General features: G+C 49.8%; 1 protein-coding gene and 1 long non-coding RNA gene across 9 annotated transcripts in view; one reads left to right on the forward strand and one right to left on the reverse strand.

Moving 5' to 3' along the window:
• Positions 1 to 1,409: 1,409 nt before the first annotated feature.
• LOC134477727 (uncharacterized) lies at positions 1,410 to 15,460 on the reverse strand. 2 transcript variants are annotated; one of them, XR_010049896.1, is made up of 4 exons: positions 14,870 to 15,445; positions 12,197 to 12,671; positions 6,250 to 8,675; positions 1,410 to 5,430 (listed from the first exon to the last, which is right to left on the reverse strand). It is a non-coding gene; the product is annotated as an uncharacterized LOC134477727 (long non-coding RNA). The 2 variants fall into 2 exon arrangements; XR_010049895.1 differs by having other exon boundaries at positions 1,410 to 8,675; positions 14,870 to 15,460.
• Positions 12,116 to 18,609, forward strand: part of Bdnf (brain derived neurotrophic factor) — a 48,688-nt gene continuing 42,194 nt past the window's right edge. The window contains exon 1 of one of the 7 annotated variants that reach the window (XM_023562964.2): positions 12,116 to 12,247. Coding sequence is in view for 2 of the 7 variants with exons in the window: in XM_063256758.1 (XP_063112828.1) it covers positions 13,354 to 13,455 (102 nt within the window). In the remaining 5 variants the exon portion in view is untranslated. Of the gene's footprint in view, positions 12,248 to 12,300; positions 12,730 to 13,298; positions 13,469 to 13,498; positions 13,745 to 14,355; positions 14,507 to 18,609 lie in introns of those variants that run through there. The other 6 variants (XM_013147262.3, XM_063256758.1, XM_023562963.2 and 3 more) reach the window with 6 other exon arrangements.

The raw sequence follows: 18,609 nt of genomic DNA on the forward strand, positions 1-18,609 counted from the left end.
GAGTTAGGGTACCAAATGGATTTTATTGCTTGCCCCAACTTGGACTGATTGAGAAGTGCTGTCCAGAGCAATGAGTTTTAAAAGACACTGACACTGTGTCTAGGTTCATACAGAAAGCATCACGATGGATTGGCAATGTCTGACGTGGGGGCAGGAGGGAGTGATCTGCTCCCATCCTTTCCGGCTGTGCTGCCTGTGGCATCCTCAGAGCAACAGAGTGGGTGTCATCAAGTTAGCAGGAGAGTGTGGCTCAAGGTGGGGACACATGCATGTCGCTGAGTTTAATTAAAGTGACTGATGGTGACTCCCACAACTATTTGCAATAAACCTAGTGGCTTCTTTATACATATCTGATACTTCTATCACTCAACCAACACCTTTGTTGAGCATCTAGCTGGAAGAAGTCTCTCCGTCCATGGGTTGTCAGATTCCTTCCTTGTTCTTGGAGGGACTCAAGTGTCCCCACATGCCTGCACACCCATCCCTCCCTTATCAACTCATGGCAACAGAGTTGAGGTTTGCCCTGGCCCGCCTGAGGGCCCCTGTGTGTTTAAGACTGCACTTGCTGTTCCTGCCCTCAGGTAATGGCCACCTGTGGGCATTTCCATTCCACCCTCCTGGTTAAAGTCGTGCATGTAGGAAAGCATCGGTGAACGTCAGGTTATAGGTTATAGAGATACCTGGCCTTCTAACAGGAAGTCCGTGTCTTGGGCCATGCAGCTGAGAGATGCATAAGTTTCTGAAGCTGGGTCAATAGGCACACAAGCAGCCTACGAAACAGCACACTGCATGCTCCACATAGCAAATTAAATAGCTGCTCAATTTTGCCCAAATACCATGCTACAGTACTAGGTGGCACGGAAGGAAAGACTCCTGTGAATCTAAACCCTCTAAAATTCTAAGTGAAATTTGGGGAATTTTCGGAGAAGAGATTTTTTAAAAATAATGCAGAAGTCGCCCTAGAAGGCCCTTGCTTTACCATTTGTGGCCAACACCCCTCTGGTCCTCCTCTGTGCTCCAACTCTGCTCTTCTTAACTGCAGATGAAATTTATGAAGGCGTTAGTAGATTTTCCCAAGATATACACCTGCGGTGTAAAGGAGGCGAAGGTAAGGGGGCCACATTCACGCAGCAAAGTTTTTATCACCCATCCTGAACCTTGGGAAGTGCTCAGTAAATGCTGGGTGATGGAAGGGACAAGCCATCTCTTTATAATGGTGGAGTCGCTGAGCTGCTAACTATGATTATCACGGGCCTCAAACTTGGGCTTGATTCGGTATCATTGTGTTTACAACTTGACTTTTTTAAGAGCTACAGATGAAAGAAGGAACTCATTCTAGTTCTGACTCTAAATATTACAATAGATAGCAATTAACACAGACATCAAAGGCGTGGAGGAAATTTCATCGCTATGAGGATAAGGATATTATTATTGTAACCAGAGAAAGATGATGAGATGCAGAGCTATTATAGCTGCTTCTAATAAAATAAAGTCTCATAAAATGGGTTAAATTACCTCCTTAATATTAAACAAATGATTTTACAGAAGGTTCTTGCAGGAATTGAATAAGAGGCCAAGATACAGTACAGTAGCTCTTCAGTTACAGCATTCCATGAGAAAGGCAGGAATAAAGAAATGTACTCATGATCACATCAGTAATTCCCGAGTATCCCCTTGCTTTATTAGATGGAAGGGCACATTGGGTCTCTTTGGGAATGTTTGAGTCTCAAAGGAATGAGCTTCTGGAATCTGTGCTCTGACATGTGGCCCCCAGCCGTCTCCACAACCAAGGCTGTGCCTCTGTAGGAGGGGAGTTCCGATTCTGATCTCATTTCCTGCTCCTCCCTCAAACGCAGCAATCACTCTCTTCCACAGAGTGTTTCTTTCATGCAGAGTGGCTGCTTTTAGACTGGAAGGCAAACCATAAGGTTCTAGAAGAGCTCCCACGGGCTGTGCCCGAGCAGCCTTCTTTCCAGGGGAAGCACCTGAAATCTTCTGCTGTCTTCAGGAGTCAAAATTATGATTAAACCTCAGCAAAAGTACATAGCCCATTAAAAGAAAAATCACAATGGCTTACAAAGGGGGTGACACCTCTGTTTAACAGCCATGGACAGTCTTTCAGAATCATTTGGGACAGGAAGCAAAGCTTACCATATCCAGTTGAGGTGTGCGGGGAACTCGAAGTTGTCAGAATGCAGTTATCCCTGCTGGAACGTGGTCAGGCTGGTGTTCGACAATGCCACAAGCCTTGTTAATGACCCCTTTTTAATTAGCTCTCCTCTTTTAGGTTCAGAGTTTGCTTCCCAGAGACGAAGAGAACTAACTTTCATTTCAAGGAAGGAAACTGAGACCTAGAAAATATCACACAACAAACAAATGAGCTGGAAACTCTGTTCTTTGTTTTCCCTTTTGTATTCTTGGCCCACAAGTTCCTTGATTCAACTTAATACACCAAGTACTAGCTCCTGTTGTGGGTCAGAAGTCAACCAAGATAGAGGCTTGGTTTCTGCTTCTGAAGAGCTGTTACTCTAGCTAGAGGGACTGCTGTAGATACAGGAATCCTATCTGAAGGTGGTCAGTGTGTCAGCCAGTCTTCTCTCACTACGACAAATACCTGAGATCACTTACAAGCAGAAGAGTATGTTGTGGTACATGGTTTCCAAGGGTTCAGTCCATGGATTTCTGTCACCTGTGGCCACACATCATGGCAGGCATATGTGGCAATGCAAATCTACTTGATTCATGGCTGGGAAGTAGAAGAGAAAGAGGAAGAGACCAAGGTCCAACAATTCTCTGACAACTACATTTCCAGTGACCCCAAGTCCTCTCACTGGACCTCACTAATAAAGGTTCCATTGCCTCCCAAAAGCACCAAGGTGAGGTCCAAGACTTTGACACCTGGATTTGAAGAGAATCCAGATTCACACTGTAGCAGAGACCATGGCAGGGCCAGGGGATCTGCCAAAAGGGAGGAATCCCTTCCTTAAAGGAATCTGGAAGAGACCTTGGGGTGAAGTCTGCTTCCTGGGCTTCTGAACCCTCACCATCACTTCCCCTTGGGCTTCCCATCCTAATCTAGGTCTCCCTGTGCTGCCGTTTCTCAGACCCAAACCTTCATTTTGATCTTCCTTCAAATTCATTTTTGGGGTTCTCTTGAGTTTTGGCTTTGGAGCAAGGGCAGAGTAGGCATGGTGAGGGTACTTACAATTGAGGGGACTATCTTTAAAACACAGTTATCCATATAACGTTGAGTCCAAAAGCCAATATTTATTTGGGAAGAGAAATCACACCAAACTGCCAGGGCCTTGGAAATGAAGCCCTTTTCTTCTTGGGTCTCTGTCAATGTGCCAAAAATGCACTTTAACCCCTGGTCCATACCGTGTTTTATTTTTTACCTTGGGCCATTTACACCCAGACCTAATTCTAAAATTCATTACATTCTTTCCACTTCTATATGCTGCTTCCAGTTTGCAGTGTCTTTGCATGGACTGATCTTGCCAAGTGTAACTGGAAATGTGAGTATTCTAAATCCTCAGACCAAAATGCCACGGTGTAAAGAAGCCAATGGAGATGTTGGCCCTGCTACAGTCCAAGAGCTGCTATTTGAAAGAACAATTCTTCCAACCCCTTGGCAGCCGTAGGAGGGGTCCTTGACTCCTTTCCACAGCCAGCAGCTGTAGCAACACTGCTGCAGAACTGGTAACTTCTGTCCACTGCCTGCCTTATACTGTGATTCCTGATGACCACACTGAGTGCTCACAAAACTCACACAGCAGGTGTAGCTTCACTGATGAGGACAAGGAGGCTCAAATATCAACTAAATTGTCTGAAATAAAACAGGTGAGTAGTTAATCACAGAACTCACCAGAATCCAAATCTCAGTCCCAAACCCAATCCCTTCAGAACTGCACTTTACAGCCTCATGGGGCACCAAACAAGACCTGGCAAAAACGTACCTATATCAAATTGGTATAGCCCCAGCATCCAGGAAACCATTTACAAATGTTCATTGCATCACTGTAGCAAGTACTCCAGAAGTTAGTGGCTGATATCTACAACCATATTCTACCTGATGCTTTCGTGGGATCGGGATTCAGGCAGTCTTGTGTAGATGATTCTTTTGCTCAAAGTAGCATTAACTGGTGGCTAGTCTGGTCTGCAGGGTCCATGATAGCTTTACTCCCAGGTGGCGATCTCAGCAGGGCAAACCACAGGGCCAGCTCCACTGATTCCTCCTCCTCCCCTGTATGTAGCTTCCCATGGCTGAGAGATAACTGGACTTCTTACAGACTGCACCAGTGCTCCAAGAACAAGCAAGTGCTCCATGAGGAAAGGAGAGGACCCTAAAAGTTCCCTAAGGCCCAAAGGCCCAAAAGACAGCCCAGAAGTTCCCTAAGGCCCAAAGACAGCCATGGTAACACTTGCATGTATTCTGTTGGTGATCATACTTACAGAGACACTTGGATTTGGAGCAGACGCATGTGGACCCCACTTCTTGATAATAGCATTAGAGTGGACACAAGCCCATTCTAGTACTGACCCTGCAGAGGGAAATCTCACAAAAATTGACATCGGAGCATGATAAATGTCCAACTGAGCATCTGTATGGAAGCAGAGACACTGAGGCCCAGAGAGAGAACATGGTCACCAAGGTCAGACAAGCCAACCCTTGAGGAATTGAAATGAGAACTCTCTCTCCGGTGCCAGCCAAGGTTCCTTCCAGTGCAGGAGGCCTTGGTAATGAGATGCAGGTCCTTGAAGGAGGCGAGCTAGAGATTTCCTTTTCCTTCTGAAATCTCTGTCTTTCACCACTGTCTTCACTAAAGCCACCAGGTTCAGGGGCCTCTTGACAACCCCAGTTCCCTGGCCTGCTCATTCCTTTTCCCGTTTCTTAGCTCACATTTCTAATGTTTAGGTCAATATTTAGACTCTGAATCACAGTAATATTGAAGAATATGATGTCCTTGTTTCTGCCTTAACATAGATCTGTCAAGATTTTGGGAACATCTCCACAGTAATTTGCAAACTCAGTCCCATTCTGGGACTCTGAGTCATCACATTAGTGCCCCCTAATTTGCGGGGTGTACCCCATCTTTGATTTGTTGCTCTTGGGTTTCAAGAATAACCCACACCTCTGAAAGGAACAGGCTTCCTTTGTGTCTGGGCCTCCTCTTGGATGGAGGGGGGAAGGACTGGTTCCCGAAACAGTTTAGGCCTCCTGGGAATGCAGGACAGGGGTGTTCACTGTTCTCCAGGCTCTGCTTGCTGCCCAGTTTAGGTCTCCATATTGTCTGAGTTCAACAAATAAGTCTTTCCAGAGATAAAGAAAGCAGTTTCATTCCAGTTCACCTAATAAAACGATACTCAGCTTCACAGTGCGGGGAGAGGAGGAGGCCATGTCATTAAGTGAAACTGGCTTGTCTGAATACTCTAACGCAATGAAAACCAACAGAGTATGTGTTAAGGAAGCGGGTAAGCAAGAAAGGTAAACATCCTCTAGTATTCAAAAGCACAGACTCTGGAATATGAAAATCTTGAGTTTTGGTTATTACTGTACCACTTACAAGCTGTGCCACCCTGGGAAAGTTAGTCAGCCCCTCCATGCCTAACTTATAACAGTCCCATCGGTAAGAGGACCGAATAGAAGAAATAAGTAATGTGCCTAGGTATAGTATCTGCACTGCCCAGTAGATGGTAGCTATTCTTTAAACCTGCGTCCCGGTACAGCGGAGGGATTTAAGAACACTAGACTTCATCCCTCAAGTCCCTCACCTACACCATAAATCTGATTTCTCTTCCATCTTATCATGCATGAAACTTCCTCAGACATGCACTTGGTCACTCCCTCTTCCTCATCCTTCACAAACCAATCAATCACCAAGGCCTTTTGATATATCTTCAAAATATATCTCATGTCCACTCATTTTTCTAACTGTGAGGCTCTTCCATCTCTCACTGACACTTGTAGTAAATTCCTACCTGCACCCCAAACCCACATGCTTCTTTTCCAGGCTTGCCAAAAGCTGGTTGAGTCAGCAGAGGACTTCGAGCTGGCTTAACCCTAACCTCCACATCATAAAAGGACAATCCTTCTCTTCTGAGCCAGAACTGCTAAGCTACACTCACTCAGAGTTTGCAGGCCTCAAAAACCTGGGCCTAATGAATGCTTATTCTTTAATGTTTACTTTTATTGAAGCTACTGAGTTTTGGAGCGATTTGTTACGCAGCAGTAACTAGCTAAGACATTACCTTGGGCACTGCCAGAGGTGAGCTTTTCCTCCTGGAATAGTCCTTCCTCCTGATTTCTCAAGTCAACATGTGGGCAGAAGCAGAGGAGGCAGAGTTACAAGTAGGATGGTGTAATCCCTGCCGTGCAGAAGGGGAGCACTAGAGCAATAGCACACCTGTGAGATTCTCACACACCCCTCTGGGGGTGCTGGAGGGAGCTGCTCCCTGAGTTATGGGCCACTCATGGGAGCCTGAGGCCACCAGAAGCAGCTAAGTGGGAGTACTATCCTCAAAGTTCTCTTACCGGAAAGATGCAGAGCTGACACCAAGTCTTGACAGAGGATTTGAGTCCTGAACTCACACACGGTTTAACTGACACTTTCCCGAGCGATCACTGGAGAATTTCCAAAGTTACTGAAAATCTCAGGTACCTCAATACCAGGTAGACAAAACGGAATGATAAGCAGCTCTCCAGGCTGCATATCCTCTTGCTGTGAAATGATGCAGATGCTCTGCCAGTCCTGTTGCTCTGAACTTCACAAATCCAATGCAAATGCTCAGGCCACACGGGCAAAATAACGGCCAGCTGAAACAGAGGATGTTTCCCAGGACTGCTGCAAAGGGGAGAGTAACTTAGAGAAAGAGCTTGCATATTGTAACTATTTACATTTCTTTGCTAAGTTGATTTTTTCATTGGAAAAACCATGCCTTTTGACAGGAAGTGGTGGCAGAAATGTGATGTGTTGTGTTACAGGAGCAGGGCCCTCGGGCCTGGCGCATATGCAGGGCTCACCAGATGCTGCGAACTCAGGGCTCCTGGAGGGTTACTAACGGCCTCCTGAAAGCGTTCTCAATGAAGGAAGAGCCACCTCCTCCTTTGCCACCTCTCACTGATTTCCTGGTCTCAATCCTCTGCTTTCTGCTCCTTCCTCAAGCAGTGGCACTTTGCCAGGAGGAGCACCACTCACCGAAGGCCTTTAGCAAAGCTGCCACCCCTGCTCTGGTCTTCGTTCCCTGCCAGCACCCTTGGACTCTTGTCTCCAGAAGGCTCCCTTGTCGCATCCGATTACTTCCACTAGTTTTGGGATGATATCACCTCAGCGAGGTACCATCTCTTCTCTCCTTACAAAAGAAAGCAGACCTAGTTTCTCTAACCTTTCAGCAGAAGCAAATTCCCCAAATCCCTCTGTCATTCTGGTTGCCTTCTGCTGTGCCTTCTCTGGTTCCAAAATATCCTATTTATAGCAAGAAACCCAGAATGAGCTCAGGACTCATAATATGACCTAACCAAGCCTCCTTACATGACTAGAATAATTTTCTCTACTTCCTCTGGCTTTATGTTCGGCATATCCCAAGCTGATTCTTTTTTTCTCCCATTCCAAAACATTCCAAGGGACAAAGAATCAAATGATAGCCAAGTTATTGATAATTAGAGGCTGATGTTCACTGTGCTCTAGAATTAATAGGTTCAGGAGCTGGTTAGAGTTAGGAGTTTGTATAACATTAGGACTAAGTGAACAAGTCTTTTCCTTGTTGTTGTATTCATTTGTTTACTAAAGAAATTAGAGACTTGTCCATAAAACCACCAAACAGATGAAAGCATAGCGGGCTTCTCTTGGCTGTGCGGATATAGTACATCCCCTCCACCTGGGAAGCTGTTGAAAATACCAGATCTTGCTTCCTAGCTTCCTACCCCGCACTCTGCATCTGCTTTTTACCAAGTGACCTAGAGATCCATGTGCACATTAAATGACAAGGACAGTTGAGCACTGTGAGTCTCCCACCAGATGTCCTAGACAGGCCAGGTCCCAAGCATAACCTGCTGGACTCCAGTGCACCAGTGAATTTCTGGCCCTCTCACTGGTTTTCACTTGCCTTTCTGTGAGTCTGAGGTTGGAGACTCCCTGAAGATCTGATCTCCGCTTTTGTCCGGTTCCTAACTCGATCCTCCATGAAACACATTTTTCAAGCCTTGGCCTGATGGATTCTTAACCTGTCTCAGTCTCCTACTTACTTTTATATTAACAGTGTCACTTCTCCCTTTCTTGCCTGCCTTTCTTCCTCTCATTCACATTCTGGCTGGAAGGTGGCGTAGGAGAAATTCTTCCTCAGTATCGCATGTGGTCTTCTTCAGCCTCATTGTGGGCTATCTGGTTTTCTGAAACTGAGTTAAGCCACAGTCAGATGTTTTTCTCGGTTCCTCAGCCCAGGAATGCACAGAAGTTCTCGCAAACTAAATTGTGTGTCCCAAGCCTTTCTCCCACCTGCTTCTTTTCGATGCTTGTATCAGTTCCTTTTTAACTAAACTAGGTTTGGTAGATGGAAGATTCCTTGAGTTCTTTTTAAATATGAGCTCAACACCAGGTTCTTGGCAATCATTGCCTATTCTTATGTTCAGAAAGCTTTCCAAATTGTGCATCGTGATTCTTTGCCTCTCCTCCCATCGCCTGTGGAGAAGGATCAGAGATCAGGAAGTGACTAAGAGAGCCAATCTTTCTTCCTACCTGGTCAGAATCGCTTCTTGTATCACAGACAGAAATTTTTCTCTTACCTGTTTTTCAGATGTCCCTGATGACAGTAATTTGGCCCCATCCCAAGCCACTTCTGTGCTGATTGTAACAGGTGATCTTGAGGTAATGACCGCGGGGAAGGGAGGTCCAGGGTGGGGGAAGGGCACTATTTTTGCCTTGGCAATAATTATCCTAGCATTTATCTCTGCAATTCCGGGATGCTCCAAAGAACCATTCATGTGTGGTCACTAGCCCTTAACAATTCGCTTGCCCTAGAATAGGTACTGAAGAGGAAGAAGGAAAAGGAGGAGGGGAGAAAGAAGACAATAACTACTCCAACACAAGGTGGGAGGGAGACATGGACATTAACTACCGTAAGAACAGGTTGGGGAGGAGTGTTCACTGGTCCATGGCTACCTTGACACGGAGGAAGGTGCTCCCAAGCCACCCTTTAAAAAGTGACATGCAAAATTCCTGATTGGAAACCAGGAGGGTAGACTTAGTTTCAAGGGAAACGCTAAGCAGTTCTCGGTTCCCTAAGGAAAGAAATCCTCTCCCATTGCTGAGACTCCTGTGTTGTTACCCCTCTCCCACTAATCCTGAGAGGCTTTGCACCTGACGATTTTCTCCTGGCTCCTGTCCTGATAAGTCCTTTTCCCTACTGGTACCCAGCCTCTTAAAGCTGCAGAAAACTGATAAGTTCTGTGGCTGTGGCTTTGGTACAAAGCCATAGGTGACTTTCACATGAAGCAAACATCCTCCTCTCTAAGTTGTGCTGGTACATTGTGCCTTAAGTTTGGCTACGTTGTTAGACAGTGATTTACACAGCACAAGAATTATTTACCATCCAATTGGGAATGTTCTTGGTTTTGCTAAAAATGAACAGGGTCAGATGAACCTAGAGGTGTGTGATATTCACACAGTAGTTGATCAGGTCTGTGCAGAAAAAAATAAGATGATCTCAAGAACAAGGGCTCTCCATATTGTGACTATGGCAGTCATTTGCTTATTTTAGGCACCCGATTTTTGTGAACAGGAAGAAAAAAAGGAGATATGTTGAGTGAGTGGATGGAAATAAAAGCTGATGATATTAAGAGACTTTCCCTTCCTTCCAGTAACTCAGAATTCAGGAGGAGACACACATGTGCATTGGTTGACATTTCTTTTCCCTTCTCTCAACTCGCTGTTGTAAATGTTATCAGTAGAACACCCTCTACCCCTCCTCCTGGCCCATAAGTTGAGAGTTTGGGCAGTGCCGCTTAGAAACAAGGGCAATGGTCGGAAGTGTTCCTGGGGGAATATTTTCAGTCTGGTCCTGTGCTATTTAAATAACACCCATCTATGAGCCGTTCCTGTTCTGAATACTGAAGTACCCTCCTAAAAATAAAACATGATATTAATTCCAGAACAAAGATCTGAGGAGTGACTGATTGCCCCTCTATAGACGACACTCCGATGACAAAGTCGGAGAAACACATCACACGGGTGACGATAGGGAATAAGCACGCTGCTCTAGTGATCACCTGCCTGAGCCAATTCAAGACTTCAGCCTGCCCTAGACTCACAGAATTTGTCAGCAGGCAAGGGAATTGACTAATGGCGTTATGCATTGCATTCTCAGGAAATCAGCTCTCCCCACAGAACCTACACCCCAAGACATCTGAGGATGGCTTGTGCCAGCAGTCCCAGTCTTAGGGCAACATCTGCTGGCTAACTCATGGACGGACAGAAGTGGCTGTTTGTGGACAATATGAACAGCCCTTTTCATCGGAGGAAACTGTTGCCTTGGTGACCCTGTGTATCTGTCATTCTTTTGCAATGACCCACCTCAGCTCTCCCAGAGCCTGTCGAGTCTAGAACTGTGAGGTCCAGGAAGCCTTTGTATTTATGTGCCTTGGCTGGAGCCAAGGAAAAGCTAGACTGGCTTTGGGAGCAAATCTATGAAGCTATCCATAAACTTAACCTTGGACTTGCGCCTAACGTTAATAATCTAGTTCCAGTGGAGACACCATGGAACCGAGGCCCATATGCAGACTTAGGGAATAAAGCTGACTAGTCCCCAAAGAGGCCCTATGGAGGGGGAGGGGTTAGAGCCGGACCTTGAAGCAGCCACTGAATGCTAGTGCTGTGTTGCTTCTAAAGCATCCTATCTTTGACTTCCGGCTTTGGTACGAATGGCAATCGCACAGGGCACCTGTGAGGGGAACAGAGAGAAACCGGGAGCTGGAAAGACCTGGCTGGGCGGAAGCTCTGCGCCCTCCACCATCTTCTGCAGCACCGCTCTGCCTTAGCCTCGCGGTCAATAGCGCCTGCTGCGGCCAGGGCCTGCGACGCCGCCGGGGCCTTTCGCTCCAGTGCAGCTCCAGGTGGAGAGCAAGAGCGGTGGCGGTGGCGGTGGCGGTGCCAAGGCGGCGAAACCCGAAGAGTGAGGACTCCCGCCCAGCGCTCCTCGGAGCCGCGGGAGGTCCAGAACCGCAGGTTCGGCCGGCAGGGGCGCGTCCGTCTGAGGAAAGCTACCTCCGGCTGGCTCCTCGCCACGCCCGGCGGGGTCGCCCGCGCCAGCCAGGCCCCTTCCCCGGGTCTCGGGAGGGTGTGCCCCTCCCCCACCCTCTAGCTCGCCCCTGTATTTTGCACCCCGGTGGCAATGAGGGGGTATTTCGTGGTGCTTTCTTTTTTAAACTTCTTCTGAAGTTCAGCCTTTCCTTCCCAACTTAGTTTCCATCAACACGTGACCTCCCTCTCCACTCCCCAGCTTGCGCAGCCGCCGGTGGGAAGCGCGAGCGGGCGGGTGAGGCCCTCCTGCCTCGGCCAGCGGGCGCTAGCGGGGGCGCGCACCCCGCACCCTACAGCAGGGACAGGGGAGCTCCTTAGGATACGACAGCGGCTGCGGGAAAGCAGTACTCAGCCCGCAGGAGCCGCAATTCCCTCCCGCGCGCCGGAACCCCGCGCGCCTCTGCAAGGCGCCCGGGAGAAGCCACAGCGCATTAGAGCCAAAGCAGTCACAACTTCATTCAACAGGAGCGTGCACAGCTCCTGCGGGCAACTAGTGGGTCGCCCCACAGCCTGTCGCCCAGTCATCCGGGCCCGGGAGGAAAAGGAAAAGTTGCCCGGTGGCTGCTGCGCGCAAACGCGCAGCCCGCAGGGCCCAAGGACAAGTCACCCAGTCCCGTCACCTGCCCCCACCGGATCATCACGACCTCAGCTGCTGGAGACCCTTAGTCACAGTGGGGAGGGGGAGGGGCGCGAACTTTTCTAAGAAGTTTCCTTTTTACCCAGGGAGTCACAGCGCCGGTCACGCAAACAGCGCGCACGGTCGCCGCGCGGCCACCCCCGGCGGCGCCCCCTCCCCGCTGCGCTTTTCTGGAATTCTTATTAAAGCCGTAGCCTGCTGGCGCTGGAGAGCAACAAGTTCCCCCGCGGTCCTCCCGCCCTAGCCTGGCAAGGAGAAGGGATCTTACCTGGCGACGGGGGCAGCTCTGCGGCAGAGCCCACCTTGGCCAGAGCCCCAGGTGTGAACCGATCGAGGGGGCCGGGAGCGGTGCGCAGCCTGGGTTATTTTTAAGGGGAGGGGGGTCCCCTGCAAATCCTCGCTTCGTCTGGGAACTTTCTGGGCGGCGAGCACGCAGCATCGGGAAGCCCGCTCCGTAGCCGGGCACTGGGCAGGCCCTGGGAAACCGGCTCATTCATTAGAATCACGTAAGAACTCACGGGAAACCGTGCCTCTCTCGCGCCGCGAGGACGTTTGCGTAAACCTATAGGTTTTTCCACCTCGATGCTTTGTCTTCTGTAGTCGCCAAGGTGGTTGAGAGTTTAAGCTTGCGGATATTGCCACGGTTTATTAGATTCATAAGTCATAGAAGTGGTGGGCGATCACTGAGCAAAGCCGAAGTTCTCACATGATGACTTCAAGCGACACACATTACCTTCCAGCATCTGTCGGGGAGACGAGATCTTAAGACACTTGCGTCTCCAGGACAGCCAAGACACCATGGTGAGTAGCAGGAAAGCCTGCATCCTAATTGAGAAATCTTGACATGTTGCTTAACAACGGGGCAGATCGCGGCTCAGCCCAGCGCTTCTCACGCCAAGGAGCAGAGGCGGCCACCCAGGCCAAGGCGGCCGGGTTTTTGACACAGTGCAACTTTAATCAGAATCCTTTGAGATTCACCACAGCGAGGTGGAAATGCGTGGAACAAACTTGGGACTGGAGGGGGTGTGTGGAGACGTTCGAGTGCTGCCCGGAGGCCGGGGCCAGTGTACTGGCTCACCCGCTGCCTTTACGTGTGTGGTGCCGGAGCCTGTTCTGTGATTTCTATGTGGGCATGTAATTGACATCCGCGAGGGGGTTAATTTCCATGTTACAACAATCATGCTGCCGGAGGAGGCTGGGGTAAGGGTGGCGCAGGGGCTGGGAGCTCGGTGAGGATGGGGGTGGGGTGGAGAGAGAAATAAGTCACAAGTGCACAGCCCTGGTAATGATACGGGTAATCCTCGGAAAAGGGTCTCGTCAACATGTGATCCACTAGAAACAGGGTGGCTTTGGCAAAGCCACCCACACGTGACAACACGTAAGGAAGTGGAAGAAACCGTGTAGAGCGATCTCAAGTATCACTTAATGAGAGATTGGGTACCCTTTTTCTCCTGCTGCGCCTGGCGTACGATCCGGGCTAGCGGGGTCCATTCAGAACCTTGGACAGCGCCACCGGATCTGTCCGAGGTAGTGGACCCAGGTAGTCAGCTGCCGGCTGTCAAGCCAACCCCGTGTCGCCCTTTAAAAAGCGTCTTTTCCGAGGTTTGGCTCACACTGAGCGCGGGGCTGGGAGTCAGGTTTTGGAGCGGAGCCCCAGTTTGGTGCCCCTCATTGAGCTCGCTGAAGTTGGCTTCCTAGCGGTGTAGGCTGGAATAGACTCTTGCAAGCTCCGGGTTGGTATACTGGGTTAACTTTGGGCAATGCAAGTGTTTATCTCCAGGATCTAGCCACCGGGGTGGTGTAAGCCGCACAGAAGGTAAGCACCGGGGCGGAGACCCCTGCATTCCCAATTCCTGGGCTTTCTGGTTACTGGGTTTTCGGGAAGAGACGTAAGGTGGAGGGGAGGAAGTCGAGGGAGAGGGTGCGAGGGGGTTCTTTCTTGGTATCTGGCCAGTTTCCATGGCCCTAGTAGGTGAGAACCCCGGGCAAAGCAGGGAGGACCCTCCGCCTTCCTGCGGATGTCACGAGTTGAGTGAACTTGGACCTGCAAATGTCTGGTTCGGGTGGACGGTTTCTCTTTCTCTCCCCTTCCCCTCGCTCTTCCCCGTTCTTTTTGCTGGTGTGTGTCGGGGGGGGGGGTGCGCGTACAGTAGCTTCATGGTTAATTATGAAGCTTTTGCACAATGTTCCATTTCCTCAAACCTGACTTGGTACCATTTAGGGTCAGGCGGCGGAGGCGGTGTGCAGTGAGGAGGGGGGGGGTGGAGGTTGGGGAGAGGGAAGGAGGTGAAGCTGTGTCTCCAACAAAAAATGAATCAAGGTAATTTGGGCTCCTCTAGTGAGCAGGATTCATTCTCTGCTCCCGCCCCCTCTGCACCCCGCCCCCTCCTCCTGCCTCCTTCCCTCCCGCGTCCTCTTCTCGCGTCTTCTCGTCCCTCGCTGGATGTCTTTCTGGGTTCTCTTTCCTTCTTTTCTTGCTTCCTCCCTGCCCTCCCTCCTCCCGCGTTTTGGGCGCTGGCTTGGAGGGCTCCGGCTTTCTCCAGGGACAGGGGAGCCGCCGACACCGCCCTGAGCCCAGGTCCGAGTCAGTCGGGGTAACCAGGGAAATGGGGGCCTCGGCTCGGGAGCGGAAGGTCCTTTCCGGACCGAGAGCCAGGCAGCGGGCCCGGGCGGGCGGGGACGGGCGGCCGGGGGCGGAGGAGCAGCCCCGAGCCTTGCGCGGCCAGGCGCGCAGGGCGCAGGGCGCGGGGGCCGCGGTGCAGACGCGGGGCGCGGCGGGGAGACCGAGGTACTCACAGCCGGCCCTCCACCGCCCCCATCCGCGCCCGCGCCCGCGCTCCCGCCCGGAAGACCCCGAGCGGCCGGAGAGCGCTGGGCGCGTCCTCCTGCCTCAGCCTCGCGCGCCTTGGGATCTGCGCGCCCCTGGGCGGGGGCCACTCACCGCCGCGCGCTCCCACAGACGCACCCCACCCTGTTGGGGCCCTTTGTTCCGGCTGCGGAGCCCGGGGGATGGGTGGATCTGGACTTCTTCCTGGCTCAGCCTGGCTCCAGGGAAAGGCCGGGGCTCGGGGTGGGTGGGGATTGGGGAGCGAGCAAGGAAGGGAAAACCCATTTCCGAAACTCCAGACTGGAGAGGAGGGTGCGAGCGCAGGCTGAGAAAGATCCCCCGAGTGTGCGCAGGTGGAAATGAGATACGCGCGGATACGCCCGGAGAGCTTGGAGATGTAGAAAGGGAAAATAACAACAACAATAATAATAATAAAAGCCCAGGTCTGGGATCGGCGGGCTGTGATAGGCTGCTCGGCACACAAAGAGCGCACAGGGCCGGTGACGGAGCAGCCGCGGCGCCGGGGCGCAGATGGCCCAGGTCCGGCCCAGCCTCCGTGGGATCCACGCGCGACCACGGCGAGGCGGGGCGCCGGGCGGGGGGATTTCTGATGAGTCTGATGCAATTCCGAGCGTGCTGCAAAGGAACTCCAAGGCGCCCGCAGCACCGCCGCCACCCACCTTCCCAGATGGCGCTGTTTTAAATACGGATCCGCAGGGCTGAACGCGGAACGGGGAGATTCATTGCAAAATCCTAGGAAGGGGGCGGGGAGGGCGGAGGGGCAGAATTTAAAGGTGCAAGGCCCGCTTTCCCCGGGCGAGACGCAAAGGGTCGGGATTTGACTTTCTTTCCGTCTGCTGTTCTCTGGGTTCTAATTCCCCGAGGAAGAGGTGTAAATATTGTGACATTTCGAGGCGGCTTGATGGATGGGGGGAAATCATCTGTCACTCTCCCCGCGCTTCGCCTGGCTCGCGCTGCTGCTAATGCAGTTGCTAGGGCTTCCTGCGAACGCACCGTTAAGGGAATATTATCCTTTTAGTCTACTTGCCAATTGATCTGACAGTGGCACTGAGAAAATTGTAGATTCCGTGCCTGGGGGAGGCGAGGAGGGAAGCTGCTTCGCAGTCCAATTCTCGTAACCTCGAGATCTTTAACAATTTAAATAAACCTCAAAAGTGTCACGTCATGCTCTCCCACACAGAGGCACACACACTCTCTCTATTTCCTCAACTCAGAGGCTGAAATGGTTTCCCCTGGAGCGTGGTGGGTATGAATGTCACTTTAAGAACACAGCACCTGGAAGCCACTGTTTATCTATATTTACACGGAGCTCTCCAGCAGGAAATTTCAGTTGCCCTGTTTGGAATCAGAAGGTGATGGGGGTGGGGTGAGAGAGAGGGAGAGAATGAATGTGCGAATATGAATATTAAAAATGCAGCAGTAAAGCCAGCCTACTCCTGCGCCCTGGGTCTTGCATATTAATACTTCTCTAGGCAAGACTTGGGCTCGGTGTAGCTCCCCCAGTGGGATAGCGCAGGACTGATTCAGATGAAAATGTGCACCCTGCCTGTAGCTTTCCCGGCACCCTCGATAGTAAGACTTACAACACAGCAGTTTTTGGAGGATGCAAGAGGGTGTCTGCGGGTTGCGTAAACCCGGAAGCAGGGCTCCACAGGCCGGAGGTGTCACACTGCACCCTCGTCAGCTCAGCCCTTTTATTTGGCTCAGCCGGAGCTCTGGTTAACTGGAAGCATCACCCTATTCCCAAGGCCAAGGCAGGGCAGAGGATTTTTAAAGCCAAGAGAATCACAGGCTTACAGGATATTATTTCTCAGTCGTGTTTCAGTGTAAATGGAAAAGAAGATTTGAAAAGCTCTAAAATCAGCAGACATAAGCTTCCTTTCATTTATTTGCCAGGCTCTTTCCCTATCAAATCTCTAATCTAAATTCTTAATAAGGAAAGAAGATGGTGAATTAAGATTCTTTCCTTTTCCTGGCCTGTCCTCTAGGGGAAGGTTTGGTAAGAAACAACAGAGCAAAATCAAGCAGAGGGAGAGAAGAGAGGGAAAGGAAAGAGGAGAGAGAGAGAAAGAGAGAGAGAGAGAGAGAGAGAGAAAGGCTCAGAGACAGACAGAGACAGAGACTGAATCACCATAAAACAAGAGAATCAGACACCAAAGAGAGACACCAAAGAGGCACAAATACGAGGAGACTCTGTTAAAGTATGACCCACAGAGGGTTATTTTTTAATTCTGTGATCCTGGGACCAGACTCCAGTTTGCTCCAATAACATTCACTTGATCATTTTGCTTACAATCTGCCAACTAAAATGATGTCTAAATATAGTTTTAAATAAATATTCTTCCAGCAAAGGCCAGTAAAGATTGAGTTTTGCTTCCAATTAGGACAATCATTTAAAGGGTTCTAATGAATATGAACTGATATCATCAGATTTTAAAATTCTGCTTCAAACTAAATTTGTTCTTGAACAACATTGGCTTGCCAGAAAAATATCTATTTTCGTAGCTTTCTTTTCACTCTATGGGTAATTTAATGAGTTGTCTATTTTAATTTTACAACTGCTACCTCAGAAGTATCTCAAATTATCTTTCTTGTGCTGGCGTCTTTCTCAGCTGATCTGCTTCTATGGTGTGTGTATGTGTTTGTTTTCTAGTGGGAACATATCAGGCAGTGAATTCCTTAGTGTACATGGATAATCCACGTGAAGAACATGTGTGGTATATTCTAATAAACATAAGCATTAGCATTTAATGAAATCTTACCATGACTGAGCACCTCAGAAGTGAGGGTATGTCTTAAGGGGAAAGATTACATTTTTATTAAATAGAAAAATCTGTTCCTCTTGACTTCAGAGTGACCATAACTTCAAAACTTTGGAAGGTAGAACTCGCGGTGTTCAGAGAAAGAGACACATGTTCCATAAAGGCTAGGGCCCCCCGAAACACTGTGGGTGAAAATCAAACTATTGAACCCTTTATCCCTATTTCCATTCCAATTGATGACATTGGGGCTTTTCGTTCTCAGTTTTTAGATGTTTGTGTAGACTTTATTCCCCTCTCTTTCACTCTAAGGTCCTTGAAGGGTCCCCTAAGGGTTTCTCTTTACTGTAGTACAGGTTCTGTACTTCCTAGCTGTAGAATGTTCTGGAACTCTTTACAGGTTTCTTCACTTGGTCTCCTCCTTAGCTGGGCAGGGCAGGGGTCATCAGTCACCTGTGACAGCTGATATCACAGTGCAAGACCCCCAGGACCACAAGGCCAGCAAGTAAGAGGCACAGCACCTCGGCACCTGCCTCTCCCCATTTCCAGGTCCATGCCAGTTGCTATCTAGACTTTTATCCCACTGAAACCTAACTGGGGCATCAGAGGAAGTTGCAGGCATGATTTCCTCCTCTTTCCGTTCAGTCAGTGAAAAGAATGTTGTCTACCAGAATTCCTGAAATTGCCATCCACCTGCGACCTTCCCTTTCTTGGCCTTCCTTCCCCTCTCCCGTAGTGAGGGCCTCAGAGAAGCCAGGAGCTTTCTAACTGGCACAGTCCAGTCACAGTGACTAATTCCCCCAAAACTAACATGGAAAATAAGCCAAAACCAAGGAGGACATTACTTTTACTGGTGAGTCCCAGAACCTGAGGGCCAGGCAGGGAAGTTTCTCAGAGGTCACTTGGCCTGGCCTGGGTGTGATGCATGAATTCATGCTGGTTGGTTTCCTTTTAACCCTCTGGAATTTCATCCCTAGTGGCATGGTGGACGCCTGCATCCTCCCTGATGCTGGGAGGGAGATGTTCCGTGGCTATCTTCCGTGGCTCCCGCCTGGTCCCACAGTGTGCCTTGCT

This window comes from Cavia porcellus, unplaced genomic scaffold (assembly GCF_034190915.1).
Source record: "Cavia porcellus strain 051 isolate PalLab524CR breed Dunkin Hartley unplaced genomic scaffold, mCavPor4.1 scaffold_9, whole genome shotgun sequence".
In the NCBI taxonomy this organism is placed as follows: Eukaryota; Metazoa; Chordata; class Mammalia; order Rodentia; family Caviidae; genus Cavia; species Cavia porcellus.